The sequence below is a fragment of the Anoplopoma fimbria genome, chromosome 23 (assembly GCF_027596085.1).
Source record: "Anoplopoma fimbria isolate UVic2021 breed Golden Eagle Sablefish chromosome 23, Afim_UVic_2022, whole genome shotgun sequence".
In the NCBI taxonomy this organism is placed as follows: domain Eukaryota; kingdom Metazoa; phylum Chordata; class Actinopteri; order Perciformes; family Anoplopomatidae; genus Anoplopoma; species Anoplopoma fimbria.
The window spans coordinates 18257587-18271243 of NC_072471.1; the positions used below are offsets into that span (position 1 = coordinate 18257587).

A 13657-nucleotide genomic window follows, 5' to 3' on the forward strand; every position below is an offset into this window, starting at 1 on the left:
CTCTTTAATACTTTATACTTCTAGTTTTATTCCACTATTTGTGTATAACTGCTTGAGTTACTCTCTAGAAAGAGTGGTTCACAACCTTTTTTCAGTGATGTACCCCCTGTGAGCATTTTTGCTTGAATAAAAGATGTAACACACAGCGCTCTGCCATCAGTGTCTGATTTATTACACTGTCAACACTGAAGATTGCATTGTTGCATTGAATTTAGTTTATGAACTTATATTTTATTGAATATTTATTAAATAACTATTTTTAAAGGATTTTTGAATGGATGCTAATTTAAATATATATTTTTTTAAATCTCACGTACCCCCATTTGAGAACCACTGCTCTAGAACAACCCTATTAGTGGACGAGAAGTCCCTACAGGGCTCTGAAAACATTTGGTTTTATTCTTAAACACACGTTTCAAATGAATATTTAAACATCAGTATCATATTCCCCTTCCACCCATTCAGAGGTAATGATGCACTGTAATGTGTGTGTGTGTGTGTGTCAAATGATAGTTTCTATATGTAATATTAGAATTGAGAAACGATATATCAGACTATTTCTCGATTATAAAAAAAACGTTGTGTATTCAATGTACATAAGAAAAGACTACATACGAATACTTTCAGTGGTGTGACACATTTTTATTCAAATAAATAGAACAAACATGAGCAATAAATCCAAATCAAGCATTCAAATTTGAAGTATAAAAGGGTATTGACAAATGGAGTGATGGAAACTGAATTAATGCGCACACAAAGCTTATTGCTGGCAAGCCTCCAAAACAGGAAATTAAAGTTATTTTAATCACGTGGAACATGTAAGACAGGTCAATAAATTAAGGTTCAATTCAATGAAAGTGAACTAAATGAAATCTTGGGACTGATTATCGTGACTCTTATGTGCAGCTTACTGTACAGCCCTGGACATCCCCACATGGAACCAACATCTTGTGGCCTCCTCACTTTGATGGATGCCTTCATGTTAGTTTGCAAGTAGCTCATGGCAGAGAGAAAGTGGAGGAAATGTAACTTAGATGTTAATTTGCTTTCACCACAATATCCACTCCTGAGTCCCTTTTATATTAATGTTTAGGCAGCTCAAGTCACTTTCACACCCGCAGCTCAGCTCAGTCATTCAAGTCATTGCTGCCTTTTAGTTCTGGTCCAGGCCCTGCTGCACTTAGAGCTCACCAAGAAATAATGGATTATTAAGCATAATTAATTCAGACTGCAACGTGACCTCATATGTCATGAGCATTGACAAATTGGTGGAAAAAGGACACAAAAGGAGGCATCTTGCACCTTGATATTATGGGGGAGATAGCACTGCGTGTTTGCGACATTTCAATCATTATTCTAATAAAGAGCTGATCAAATGTGCAACACACCTCTGGGTCCAGTTTCACAAAGATATTTCAGACTGGTCTGTATTGTTAGGCCAGTTTTGCTCTTGATACGCAAAAGCCCGTTTCAAAATAAGAGAGAGACTGATTTAAAGTATTAAAAGTTAGCTCAAGCTGGGCTCAGACTCCAGGAGTTCTGGGTTACATATACTACTCTATGACGGGACACTGGTCAGGTGTTTTAAAAGGAACAGTAAGATTTGTGAGCGTAGGCGCAGACAATGGAATAGTCAATCTTTTTACCAGCAAATAATCCGGATGCATTCATGGTCATGTTCATCTCGTCACTTCAGCGTCGATCTATTTCTGTCTGTGACGTCATCATTTCGCAATAATTGGGAACATCACCCTAAACATAGGTCATTGTTTGGATATCCACTCACTAACTGGATACGAATCAATAACATTCTTTTAACAATCAGTGACGCCCTCTGACCGTTTGCACAGAATAACAGAAAAGATAAAAACATGCCTCTGGATTTGTAGATTGTTAACAATGTTTTGGATCAAGAAAAGAGAAAAGGGAGAGTTCTGAGAGATGACATTGACCTGTTGGAAATATACAGCAGTGGTAACCATCCTGGAATGTTTGTACTTCAAAGATTTAACTTCCCAGAACTCATGGCAAATGAGTCCTACTTAAGATAAGTAAGAACTGAACAACTTTGTGCAACGGATGTATCCCTGACTATTAGGTTCATGTCGTCAGAATGTATCTTTGTGAAACCAGAAATAGCTTTAACTGCAAATTAATTTGAACCAAACCTAACAGTAAACTTTGGGCACTCCAGCTACTTTGCATATCCATAAAGTTGGGAGACTGAGGGATACAGAATAAATATACAAAAAGACTGGTCAAAATCAATGCAGCAGAGTCTGAAATAAGCAGACTTTTAGTTCCTTGTATGTGTCAAGCTCCCAAGAATCTGACAAAATGCCCACGTCTGTCAAAGTTCATTTACTAATCCCACGACTAGCTACTTGACTTTATCATATAGAATTTAAAAGTGCCTCTTTTAAAAAGGTGAGAGAAAATGGTCTTGGCCTAATTGAGAAATGCAAACCTGGTCCAGTCATGTGCGTTGTGTGATCCACCATCTCCCTGAGCCATTCCGCTCCACAAAAGATGAAAGGAACAGTTCGCTCCAAAATCCAAACTTGTAGTTCTATTTATCAATAGAACTGATAAATAGAACCCCAGGTAGACCGATATAGAAGACATTGGTCTGCCTTCTCTCTGGTATAACGGGACTAGATGGCACTGAATACATCTGAAAACCTCAACGGCAACGTCTCTTCCCAGAAACCCACCACCTCGGTTACTCAAGATAATCCACAGACATCTCTGCCTTCTCTTGGCAACTCACCCCGAAACTATCTTGATTGATAAATAGCACTACAGGTAAGAGGAACATAAATATGTCTTTTAAATTTCCGGGCGAACTGTCCCTTTAACATTGAATGTAAATCCCTACTTTTCGGGGTACTTGAAACTGCATTATCTTTATACGCAATGTTGTTACTGTGGTTGTTTTCCCAACCAGCAGACATTAGCATCATTTCCCAGCATCCACAACTGTGCACTGAGGGTGGAGATCCTTTGAATATGGCTTCAACTTTACATCTTGAGGAAACATTCTTTGGCATTGCTCCACATTTGTATTCCCTAAAGGAAGAGAGAAGATCACTTGATCATGAACACGAATGCTAGAGTTGTCCTGTTACCTTCAGATAGCTGATGTGCTGTTCTGTACCTTTTTGCACATGCTGATTTGCATGACGGCATAGTTGATGAGAGCTTCTCGCAGATCTTTGTCTTTCTGCTCCTTGAAGCGCCGCATATCCACCCACGCCCTTTCAACGTGCTCTCTGCAGGAAAACAGATTTAAAAAAGCTTTGCACACAAAATGGGCAAATATAATAATCTATAAACATTGACATGGACAGGACATGTGATGTTTCTGTCAGGAAAACCTTTTAGGCTGCTTTCACACACAATCTGCATGCATTTGAGGGGATGGATTCTGATGTTTAGAAGTGGGGTGGTATGAGGTTCTTCTCCATAGTCAGTGTATATTTGTAGAAACAGAGAGGAGTAGCAGCACAGGAGCAAAGCAATGTTCTGCTGTGGATGTATTTCAGACACCTAAAAGAGTCAGTATCAGTGTAAGTGAGCACTATGTTTAGAATATCTTTACTTCTTTACCTTGCTGACGGCCCTTTTCTGACGGGGAGCTGAAGCCGTTATCTATGCCTTCTTCCAAGTTATTTTTACCTCACAGAACAGAACCAGGCGTTGCTGGTCTACTGCTGCCTTGATCGGTTAGTATGTTTGTGTTATCTTGTTATTTTGGTGAATCCAAACTGAGGGCATGTATGTTGCCGGGTTTCTTTTTTTTTTTCTTTGAGTTGTTGCACCGTTAATAACCAATCACGTTGTGAGGAACGGTCATGTACAAAACACAGAGGCTCTGTGCTCCGAATCCAAGGCAGCAAACTTTATTACTCCTTTTAACCATGACAAAGGAAGCTTAGACCAGATCCACTGCTTCTGTTCTTACCTTTCACAATAAAAGCCCTAGACATACACACTGACTGCTGACCAGAGGGAGTTCAAATTTACCCAGAGCATTTCACAAAAGGAAACTTAATATAATAGCTTACAGTAGTGTCGGCTTTACAGGACTGCTAGGCATTTCTGCCAGTATGATTAGTTTTGATTCAAAAAATTTGCAGGAAAGTATTTCACATTTTTTGTCTTGTATATTCATCACACCCCCGGTGTGTAAAGGCTTTAACACCTAAAAAAAAACCAAAGTAGGGCAATAACACAAACAAAATGACTGTTATTGTAAAAGGAGCCTGGTTGCTTTGAAGAGTGAAATATAACTTCTGAGAGAGGGCTGTCTGACCACGGGGTAAAGAGGGGAAAAAATTCTAAATATAGTGTTCACTCATACAACTAATATTGATTCTTTAAGCTGTCTTAAATACGTCCACAGCAGTACATCGCTTTGCTGGTTATCGTGTCCGTTTCTTCAAACTCCATTTACTGCAGTAATACACTGACTATAAGCGCCTCGTACCTGCCCACTTCTAAACATCTGATCCATCCCTTTAAGTGGTGTCCATGACTCACTGGCACTCAACCGTCTTCTCCTTGACGGTTTCTTCCCCCTCTGTGATCAGCTCCTCCAGCAGCTTCAGCCTGGCCTCCCTCTGCTCGGGGGCCTCTTGGCCAAAAAGCTTGTTGGTCATGCCTTTGAAAGAGAACGTCCGCACAATCTGAGGAAGACGTGAACACAGGAGACCACATTGGAGGTTGTCTTACCTCGGTTTGACATGATATAACCAGCCATCACTGCTTTGAGGAAATGATCACATATATATCATGAGTATAGTGTACCCCGGTAGCTAGCTCCTCGTGCTGCTGCTTCTTGGAGATGAGGTCTTGGGAGGCCATCTCAAGCTCAAACTGGGTCAGCTCGTGTTTCCTGCACACCGCCCTGCCAAAGCAAAGCGTACTGCATAATGTAATGCTGCTCACAACACACGCCTTTGACATAGTAGGGAAACACAAAGGATGGGAACACAGATGTGAATGGCATTGGAGAATTCTGGGAATACTCAAGACATTTTACAAAATCTACTTCACTTGCTCCACAGAACTTTACCACAGTTGGAATCTACAGTGCAAGCATTCTGCTGCACGTAGAGTGAGAATTTTTTTTATTATTATATTCCTAGAAATTCGAGTGTTGCAGCAGCTCAACTACACAGACACAGACAATAAATACACATACTATACAACAAAATAAAGATAGAACAAAAATAAGAAATAAGAATAAAAATTAAAATTAAAATTAAAATTAAAATTAAAATTAAAATTAAAAAAAAAAAAAAAAAAAAAAAAAAAATTGACAGTATGTCCACATGGGGGGGGGGGGGTCATCATGTTGACAGACTGTGGTCTCCGCTGTTGTTATACAGTCTGATGGCAGTGGGCACAAATGAGCGTCTGAAGCGCTCCGTCCTGCTCTTTGGCAGAATCAGCCGATGGCTGAAAGAGCTGCACAGCTGCCACAGTTCCTCATGGAGAGGGTGAGACGGGTTTATCCAGGATGGCTCCGAGTTTGGCCTTCATCCTCCTCTCACCCACTGACTCCAGACTGTCTAGCTCCAGACCCACCACAGAGCTGGCTTTCCTCACCAGCTTATTAAGTTTGTTGGCATCTCCAGTCCTGATGCCACCACCCCAGCACGCTACAGCGAAGAAGAGGGCGCTGGCTACCACAGACTGGTAGAATGCCTTGAGCAGTTTATTGCACACATTGAACGACCTCAGCCTCCTCAGGAAGAACAGTGTTGTGTGTCCAGTCCAGTTTATTGTTAATCTGCACCCCAAGGTACTTGTAGGACTCAACCCTCTCCACTTCCCCTCCCTGAATGAAAACAGGGACAGGGGGGCTTCTGTTCCTCTGGTAGTCCACCACAAGCTCCTTGGTCTTGCTGATGTTGAGCTTCAGGTGGTTGTTGCTGCACCATGTGATGAAGCTCTCAATCAGTCCTCTGTACTCCTCCTCGTTGTCCCTGGTGATACATCCAACAATGGAGGAGTCATCGGAAAACTTTTGGAGGTGGCAGGAACCAGAGTTGAAGCGGAAGTCCGAGGTGTAGAGAGTGAAGAGGAACGGTGCCAGTACAGTTCCTTGGGGTGCGCCGGTGTTGCTGATCACAGACTCAGAGACACAGCCATCCACCCTGACGTACTGTGGCCGGCCTGTGAGGTAGTCTGTGATCCAGGAAGTGGTGTCGGGGTGCAGGTTCATCTCCAGCAGCTTCTCTCTCAGTAGGGAGGGCTGGATGGTGTTGAAAGCACTGGAGAAGTCAAAGAACATGACTCTCACAGTGCTTCCCTGCTTCTCCAGGTGAGAGAGGGCCTTGTGCGTCAAGTAGATGATGGAGTCCTCCACCCCGATGTGTGGCAGATAGGCGAACTGTAGTGGGTCCAGGAGAGCTGTAAGCTGGGTCCTCAGGTGCCGCAGAACCAGTCTCTCCAGGGTCTTCATGACATGTGATGTCAGGGCCACAGGTCTGTAGTCATTAAGACCGCTGGGACGACTCTTCTTCGGCACCGGGACAATGCAGGACGTCTTCCAGTTTGTGGGCACCTTCTTCAACCTCAGGGAGAGATTGAAGAGGTGCCTGAGAGGAGCTGCCAGCTGTCCAGCACACACTTTCAGCAACCTAGGGCTGATGTCATCAGGTCCACTGGCTTTGCTTATCTGAAGCCTGGAGAGCTGATGCTGTATCTGGATGGTGGTGAAGGTGGGGCTGGGTGGTGAGGGGGTTTGAAGGGAGCTGTAGGCCCCCTTTACATTCACGTAAAAGAGGTCCAGGATCTTGTTCTCTCTCGTTGCAACACTGACATACTGTTTGAAGTTGGTCAGGACAGGAGAGAGGGAGACATGGTTAAAGTCCCCGCTGATCATCATGAGTGAATTGGGATGTTTAGTCTGAAGCCCCGCTGTAACAGAGTGGATGACGTCACTCACTCGCGCTCCTCGCTGCAGCTGATGGTGGGATGTAAACAACAACAACAATGGCGTGTGAGTACTCCCGCGGTAGATAGTAGGGTCTCAAACCCACCGCCAGGAGCTCAATGTCGGGAGTGCAGATACACTCCTTCACAGTGACATGGCCGGGATTACACCATTTAGAGTTGACAAAGACGGCAAGACCTCCTCCTCTCTTCTTACCGCTCTGTTTCCCTCTGTCCGCCCGAACCAGCGTGAAGCCGGCTAGTTCGAGCAGACTGTCCGGTATCTTCCCGTGCAGCCATGTCTCCGTGAAGCAGAGCAGACTACACTCCCTGTAGGCCCGCTGGTTGCTCACCAATGCTGACAGTTCATCCACTTTGTTAGCGAGGGACCTCACATTCCCCATAATGACCGTGGGGAGAAAAGGTTTAACTCTCCTGTCCCCCTCCATCCTCTCCCGGACCCTCACTCCGGCTCTTTTTCCGCGACGGGGTTGTCTCCATATCGCGGAGGGTATGCGGGCGGAGGGAACGCCGACTCCGCTCCGGTAGCGCAGAAGCTCGTCGCGGGTGTAGGTCAGGATGATTAAAAGTTCCAGTTGTGTGCAGAGAAAGGGGAAAAAACGCTACAACTAAAACGCTGAAGCAGGAACATACAATTACCAAAAAAAAAAGAAGACAACAACGAATAAAAATAGTAGAAAATGAATGTGTTATTGTGAAAAAGAGAGTGAGTCTCAGTTTAGATGCTATACTAAAGCTCTGAATATCGTATAGAGAACCTTTAACTAATGAAGGTATCGGATTGGACTGGTGTCAGCGGTTATATAACATTAAAGACTTGGACCAGGGCAAAAAAAAATCGTCGATTTAGGTTCTTTTGGGCAAATTATTTCAAATTTCATTGCCTCTTTCTTTCCTCCAGATGCTCACAGGAATCTCAGCAACTATTTGGCGACACAATTATCTGAACTATCCTTTCTTTGGGAGTTTGGTTAGAGGGCCATAAGAAAGTACAGATTAATTACTGTCTCAGGCTTCAACTGGGGACATAGTAATGTTCATGGAGCCTTTAAAATATTGCGTGACGATATAAAGAGAGCGTGTCTTACCTCAGAGCTTCAGCATAGAAGAGATATTCTTTCAGTTGGTCGGCATAATGTTCCTCCTCTTCTAAGATATCATCTATTGAGGCGGCATATCTACAGGGGAGTGACAAAAACAACAGCTGCATGAACAAGCGACACAACTGGCAGCGGCAGTAACAATCCTGCGGTATGTTGTAAATTTAGTTCGATTGCACGAAACTGCGACGTGACGGACGGGATTACGAGTCAAATACTCACGCGTCCATGTGATGACCGGCACTTTGCAGTCCATCTCCCATCTCTTTCTCTATGGCGCTCCACTCACTGCAGTGAACACATGGAGGTGAGTCTGTCACACATACACACTGCTGCATTTGAGAAAATATGTATTTTTGTTTTGTTATTTAAAATGATTGATATGCAGTGGAATTCATCTGTATTGTATGTAAATACATTTGTTGTGATATCACGGTGTTTTTTTGGGGGACAGAACAACATTTTTCAAAAGGTAGCAACGAATCTCTTTCTTTCTAATCAAGTGACACACTGTGTGTCCAGTAAACGTCCTTTTTTGTTTAATCAAAGTGAGGGTCTCAGGGTAGAAGGTGCTGTATGCTGTATAGATAGTAAAGCCCTTTAAGCTAGCTGTAGGTGTAGGTGGCGATCTGACTGTTGCTGTTTTAAGGATGTTCACTCTAGACTTTATCTCCAAAACGTTTGAATGATGAGCTACTTCTTAATGTGATGCTATTAAATGTCTTCTGTGTTTTTTCAGATATAGTGGCTATTTAGTACTCATCCCAATATTTGATATTAGTATTTTACTGTAGGTCTTTTAAGGCTGGGTTTCTAATACTTTATTAGCTTCTTAATAGCATATTTATATATAATTTATCCTCTCTTTTCTTATCTCCGGACAGGCTCTAGAAGACATTTTTGTCAAACTCCAACTAAGTTTGAATCACATACTTTAAACATGTATCGTGGTTTGGCAGTTTTTCTTTATCATCACTAAGTGCATTTTGAGCTATCACATACTTTTGTCTGCATATAAGGTTACATATATTTTTCATGTGCTCACGGTGCTTTGATGTGAAATGATACTTGCCTGATTGATTGATTGAGGGATGTCAGTTTGAAGTGGGACCCGATTGCTCTACGTGGGTCAACCAACCTATTTAAGATATTCTCTATGTTTGTCTGGTAAAATAACCCGATGACGCTCTATGAACCGAAACGTTACCAATGTTAAATATCTCTGAATAAAGTGAAAAGGGCAGTGTGCCAGATTATTTTAGTTTTATACTGTCCGCCTAAGGTCTTCTCCTATGTGACAACCTACAGGTACAAATTGTGATTTGTGATTTGGGACTAAACTTCATATTTGACATGATAATGGAACAATGGAAACAATACATAATTATCAGCAATTCATTTTTTTCCCCTTGTTGTCAGACCTGAAGACTCTTCCATAGTTCCCGTGGACCTTGTAAACACCGTAGAGTCGATCTGCCACCCTCTACAAGAGACATAGAAAATAAATGAGCACAAGTGTTCAACCAATTAAAAATTTCCAGCCTGAGGAGCCCAGTGGGTCTCACAAGTGTTTTCTTTTATAAAAACAGAAATACACTAATAGACATGAACATGAAACTTCTATAGTTTGTTACTAACTTGAGTTACTACTTGAAATATACAAATGAGGCATTATCTAAAAGTAACTTTTGGTGATTTTAGGAGAGCTCTACAAACGCAGAAGGACAAAGTTGTAAAATAAACAACTGATCGTTTCGTTCCATTGGTCTGAACCAGCAACCTCTAAATTAAACAGTGCCAGGGGTGTCTACTCTTAGTTTTTAAGCATGAGTTTAGTCTGCATATGTGAGAAAAAGAGAGAGCAAGAAAGAGAGAGAGAGGTATAGAGACTCACTGCTCTTGCTCGGAGCAGCTGAGATGTGTGAGACTGCAGCTCATCGCTGTAGTGTTTCATCTCCATGAAGCGTCTGAGAAAGAGAAGAAGTACAGAAGACAGCGATTACAATTCCCTCACCTTCTTTCTACCTAGCTATTTGAAATGTATATGTATTTGCACTTGGTATTTTTCACTGTTTTCTGATGTTTAATAGACCACATGATAAATTCATTAAATCAAGAAATGAATAATAATAATTGATAATGATAATAATTGTAAATAAAGGTGCACACTGGGTCTGGTGGATTTTTGTTATCATACAATTGCTATTTAATTGAGATTATGGCCTATAAATACATCCTTCTACCTACAAATAGATTTGTTCAAATCTTATTAAGTCTTCATAATTACATCGAGCTTAAACACACAACCCCAACTCTCAAATAAGACTCTTAATAAAAAGGGAATTATGTTGACATGAAAGGTAACTTTTGGCAACATTTTAATCTAATTGAGCCCCTCTTACATGGTGTGTCAGAAACACTGACTTACTTATCTGGATTTCTCACCCTGAAGGTGGCACTGAGAGCTCGCAGCCGGGAATCTGCCTGAAATATGAGGAAAGGAAGTGGTCAAGCTGTGTGAACACTGAACATCTTTATATGGAGAGATGGATGGATGGATGGATGGATGGATGGATGGATAGATAGATAGATGGATAGAGTACCTTTGCCTGGAATCCTGTCTCATACACCACTTCCTTCCAGCCGTGCTCCTGCCACACACAGTTGTGAAAGAAGTTATTCAATGAGCCACTGATCTATATTGATTATCACTTGACTGAAGGGCTGTCAAAACTGGCCAAAAATTATGTTTGAATATACATTCTTATTATGTTTTAGCACATTGAATGTTCGAGGGCTCTCTCACAGACATTTTGAGCTCTTTAGGAACACTTTCCGTAAGTCTGCATTTCTGCAGACTTTGCCCAAGGGAATTACCCACAATTCACAGCAATGTGACACGTCTAACCTGAGGAAGCCTGAATTGGTAAAAAAAAAAGAAAAGAAAAAAAGGAAGGTAAACAAAGAGAAGTGTGTTCAGCCTGCCAAATTAGATTTACTCGGAACCATTAAGGATTAAAGATGGACCATAAAAAGTTTTTCCTGTTTAAAAAGTAAAAATGTAGGAAGATAAAAACTACAGTGCACCAGTCTTTTCAAAAGTCACGTCTCCATTTTGATCTGGAGCTCACAGCTGATGGTTTGTTCACAAAACGTAACATAACGCTTGCTGTTAGGACACGGTGTCACTCTGTCTGCGGCCGAGTTCTCTGCCTTCACTGCCGTTGTTGTTAAATCATTAATCCTTCAGCTTGACCTAACATGACATTTCAATTTCAATCAATGAAAGTGAACTTGTGTAACTCTCTTTATGTGGTGCATTCAAAAAGCACAGGGCAGACCGACGCGGCAGTGCTGCTTCTCTCTCACTGTTGAATATTGATTTTCATATTCGGATATACTGTGCTGCAGCATGTACCTCAGTGAGGAAGTGGTGGAGGATCTTGTCATTGGAGAGGAGGGGATGTGATGCCACGCGAAGCAGGAAGTTCTCCAGCCCGACCCGGCGGCGCTCCACAAAGTCTGGGTCCATGTTGTCTGCCGACAGCTTGTGCCACACAAACTCAGCCTGTAGGCACAAGAGCAAAGAGACTGCCTGAGTTAAACTTCTCGCTCGACATCGGTGCTTTTTCTTTGCTTCAGCTCGGTTGATCATATTTTAAAAGCCATTTCAACTGAGTTTAAATGCGCACAGTTTAACTGTTCTCCCTGTCTTCTGAACAATAAGCCGTTAAAATGAATAGAGGGTGCGTTGATCTTCTATTAAAAACTTCCATAAAAGCCTTGGAGATGAGCCACTATTCTACCTTTGAAATATCATAGACATGACCTTGTGTTAGTTCTCTCTTTATTCACACTGACATGGTATGTTTTTCTGTCTAAAAATTACCAACTGTTACTGATTGTCTCTTTTGTGATGTGAAAAACAACAACTGAATTGTGTAACACATTTCCTATAAAACTTTATTAGTCATGGACTTAAATGAACCAAGCCTAGTTAATAGCTGCTTTCTATCCCATTTCATAACTCTGTTGCAGCTCATTTCAAAATAAAAGGAGCAAACAAACAAGAAGGACTTCTTGTTTGTTTGCTCCTTTTATTTTGAAATGGGGGCCTTCATTTACCAGAAGTTTGCCAGAAGCCGTTGATGATTTCTCATCCGTCTTATTCTTGTCCTGCCACATTTTATTAGACATTTTTTTTGGACGGACGTGAAGCAAGGCCTCAATCCTCAGAGTGTCACTGAACAGGGGTTTGGAGAGCAGCGGCACATTTAACTCACCCTCTTCTCTGGTAGAGGGGGCACCACGATGTAAGGATAGGTAACTAACAAGTAGTTCCGCAGCAGTTCAAATTCACTGTATCTCCTCCACAGAGAGTCCGGGGCCTGGTTACGACCTTCGGCAACCGCGTCCATTGGCCTTAAAGATTGAGTCACAGGGGAAAAAATAAGATAAAAAGTAAGTTGTTTTTTTGCACAGTGACAACATTCATTCACCACAGAGCTACAGCAATACGGAATACAGGTATCTCAGCTGAACCCACAGCACTTCCTCCTCAAATGACTGTTCTCACCGTGTTTCGACCAGGTACACAGTGAACGTCTCCTGCATGTTCACCGTGTTTTTGCCGTTCCTTTTCTCAGCCTCAGCAACGCAGATCTCCATCCTGCGCAGGAGAGTGGAGCCCTCTCCCACCATCTGAACGGTCACAGCACATCAGCGTCATAAGATAAGATAAGATAAGATAAGATAAGATAAGATAAGATAATCCTTTATTAGTCCCGCAGCGGGGAAATTTGCAGGCTTACAGCAGCATAGAGTTAAAGTGCACACAAGAGACATAGTAAAAGAAAGACAAGATAAAAAATAAAAAATGAAAAATAAAAAATAAAAATAAACAAACAAGTATTATAAATAAGCAATAAAAACAGTAGAAAAACACAATAACTGAAATATAATATTTACAGACAGAAAAATTTATTATTATTATTATTAACTATTATTGCACAGTGTTTTTATTGTCATTAAACCAGTCTGCGCACTCTTGGTTCCACTTTTTATTTTATTTTTATAAAATGATTATTAATATTTTTACTGATAGGCGTTAGCTAACAGCTGTCCATATGAACTACGGATACACCATTGATATAGCGTGAAAGTAACGGTGGACTGGGTGTATCATACATGAGCTCAGAGTCCATTGTTGAGAACATTTAAACATATTGACGTCACCTGAATTGTGCTAAATCAATGAGTGTTCTTACATTCGGCTAGCTTGTATGTAACATTTAAGCTAGCTCTGCCCTGAGCTTTCACCTGTCAGTCAACACGCTGTGACGTTAAAACAAAGTCGATTTCCGCTAATATTTCAAGAAACAATTGGACTAAAACGGGAAGGGGAAGCTCCGGTTTCACCGTGTCGTTCAGGCTCTGGATCCCGTCTACAGCTGTGTTGTCTGACTCGTCGTCAGTGGCCAGCGACTCATCCCTCCCATCCTCCGCCATCCTCTTCTTCTCGGCTGATGTTGTTGGTGGTGATCCAGGACGCATGCGCATAAAAAAATCAACAGTACCTGAGCGTCATGGAT

At 41.8% G+C, this 13657-nt stretch overlaps 1 protein-coding gene across 2 annotated transcripts; it reads right to left on the reverse strand.

Annotated features, from left to right (window-relative positions):
• Positions 1–633: 633 nt before the first annotated feature.
• LOC129112390 (sorting nexin-4-like) lies at positions 634–13591 on the reverse strand. Of its 2 annotated transcripts, XR_008532363.1 has the most exons (15): positions 13485–13591; positions 12643–12767; positions 12350–12488; positions 11485–11634; positions 10670–10717; positions 10495–10550; positions 9961–10033; positions 9488–9549; positions 8289–8354; positions 8055–8144; positions 4810–4909; positions 4543–4688; positions 3158–3272; positions 2695–3069; positions 634–2636 (listed from the first exon to the last, which is right to left on the reverse strand). XR_008532363.1 is itself a non-coding variant. In XM_054624473.1 (14 exons), exons 1-14 carry the CDS (start codon positions 13572–13574, stop codon positions 3022–3024), a joined length of 1308 nt encoding a protein of 435 aa, XP_054480448.1. In that variant the 5' UTR covers positions 13575–13591; the 3' UTR covers positions 634–3021. The 2 variants fall into 2 exon arrangements, 1 of the variants encoding a protein (XP_054480448.1); XM_054624473.1 differs by having other exon boundaries at positions 634–3069.
• Positions 13592–13657: the final 66 nt, after the last annotated feature.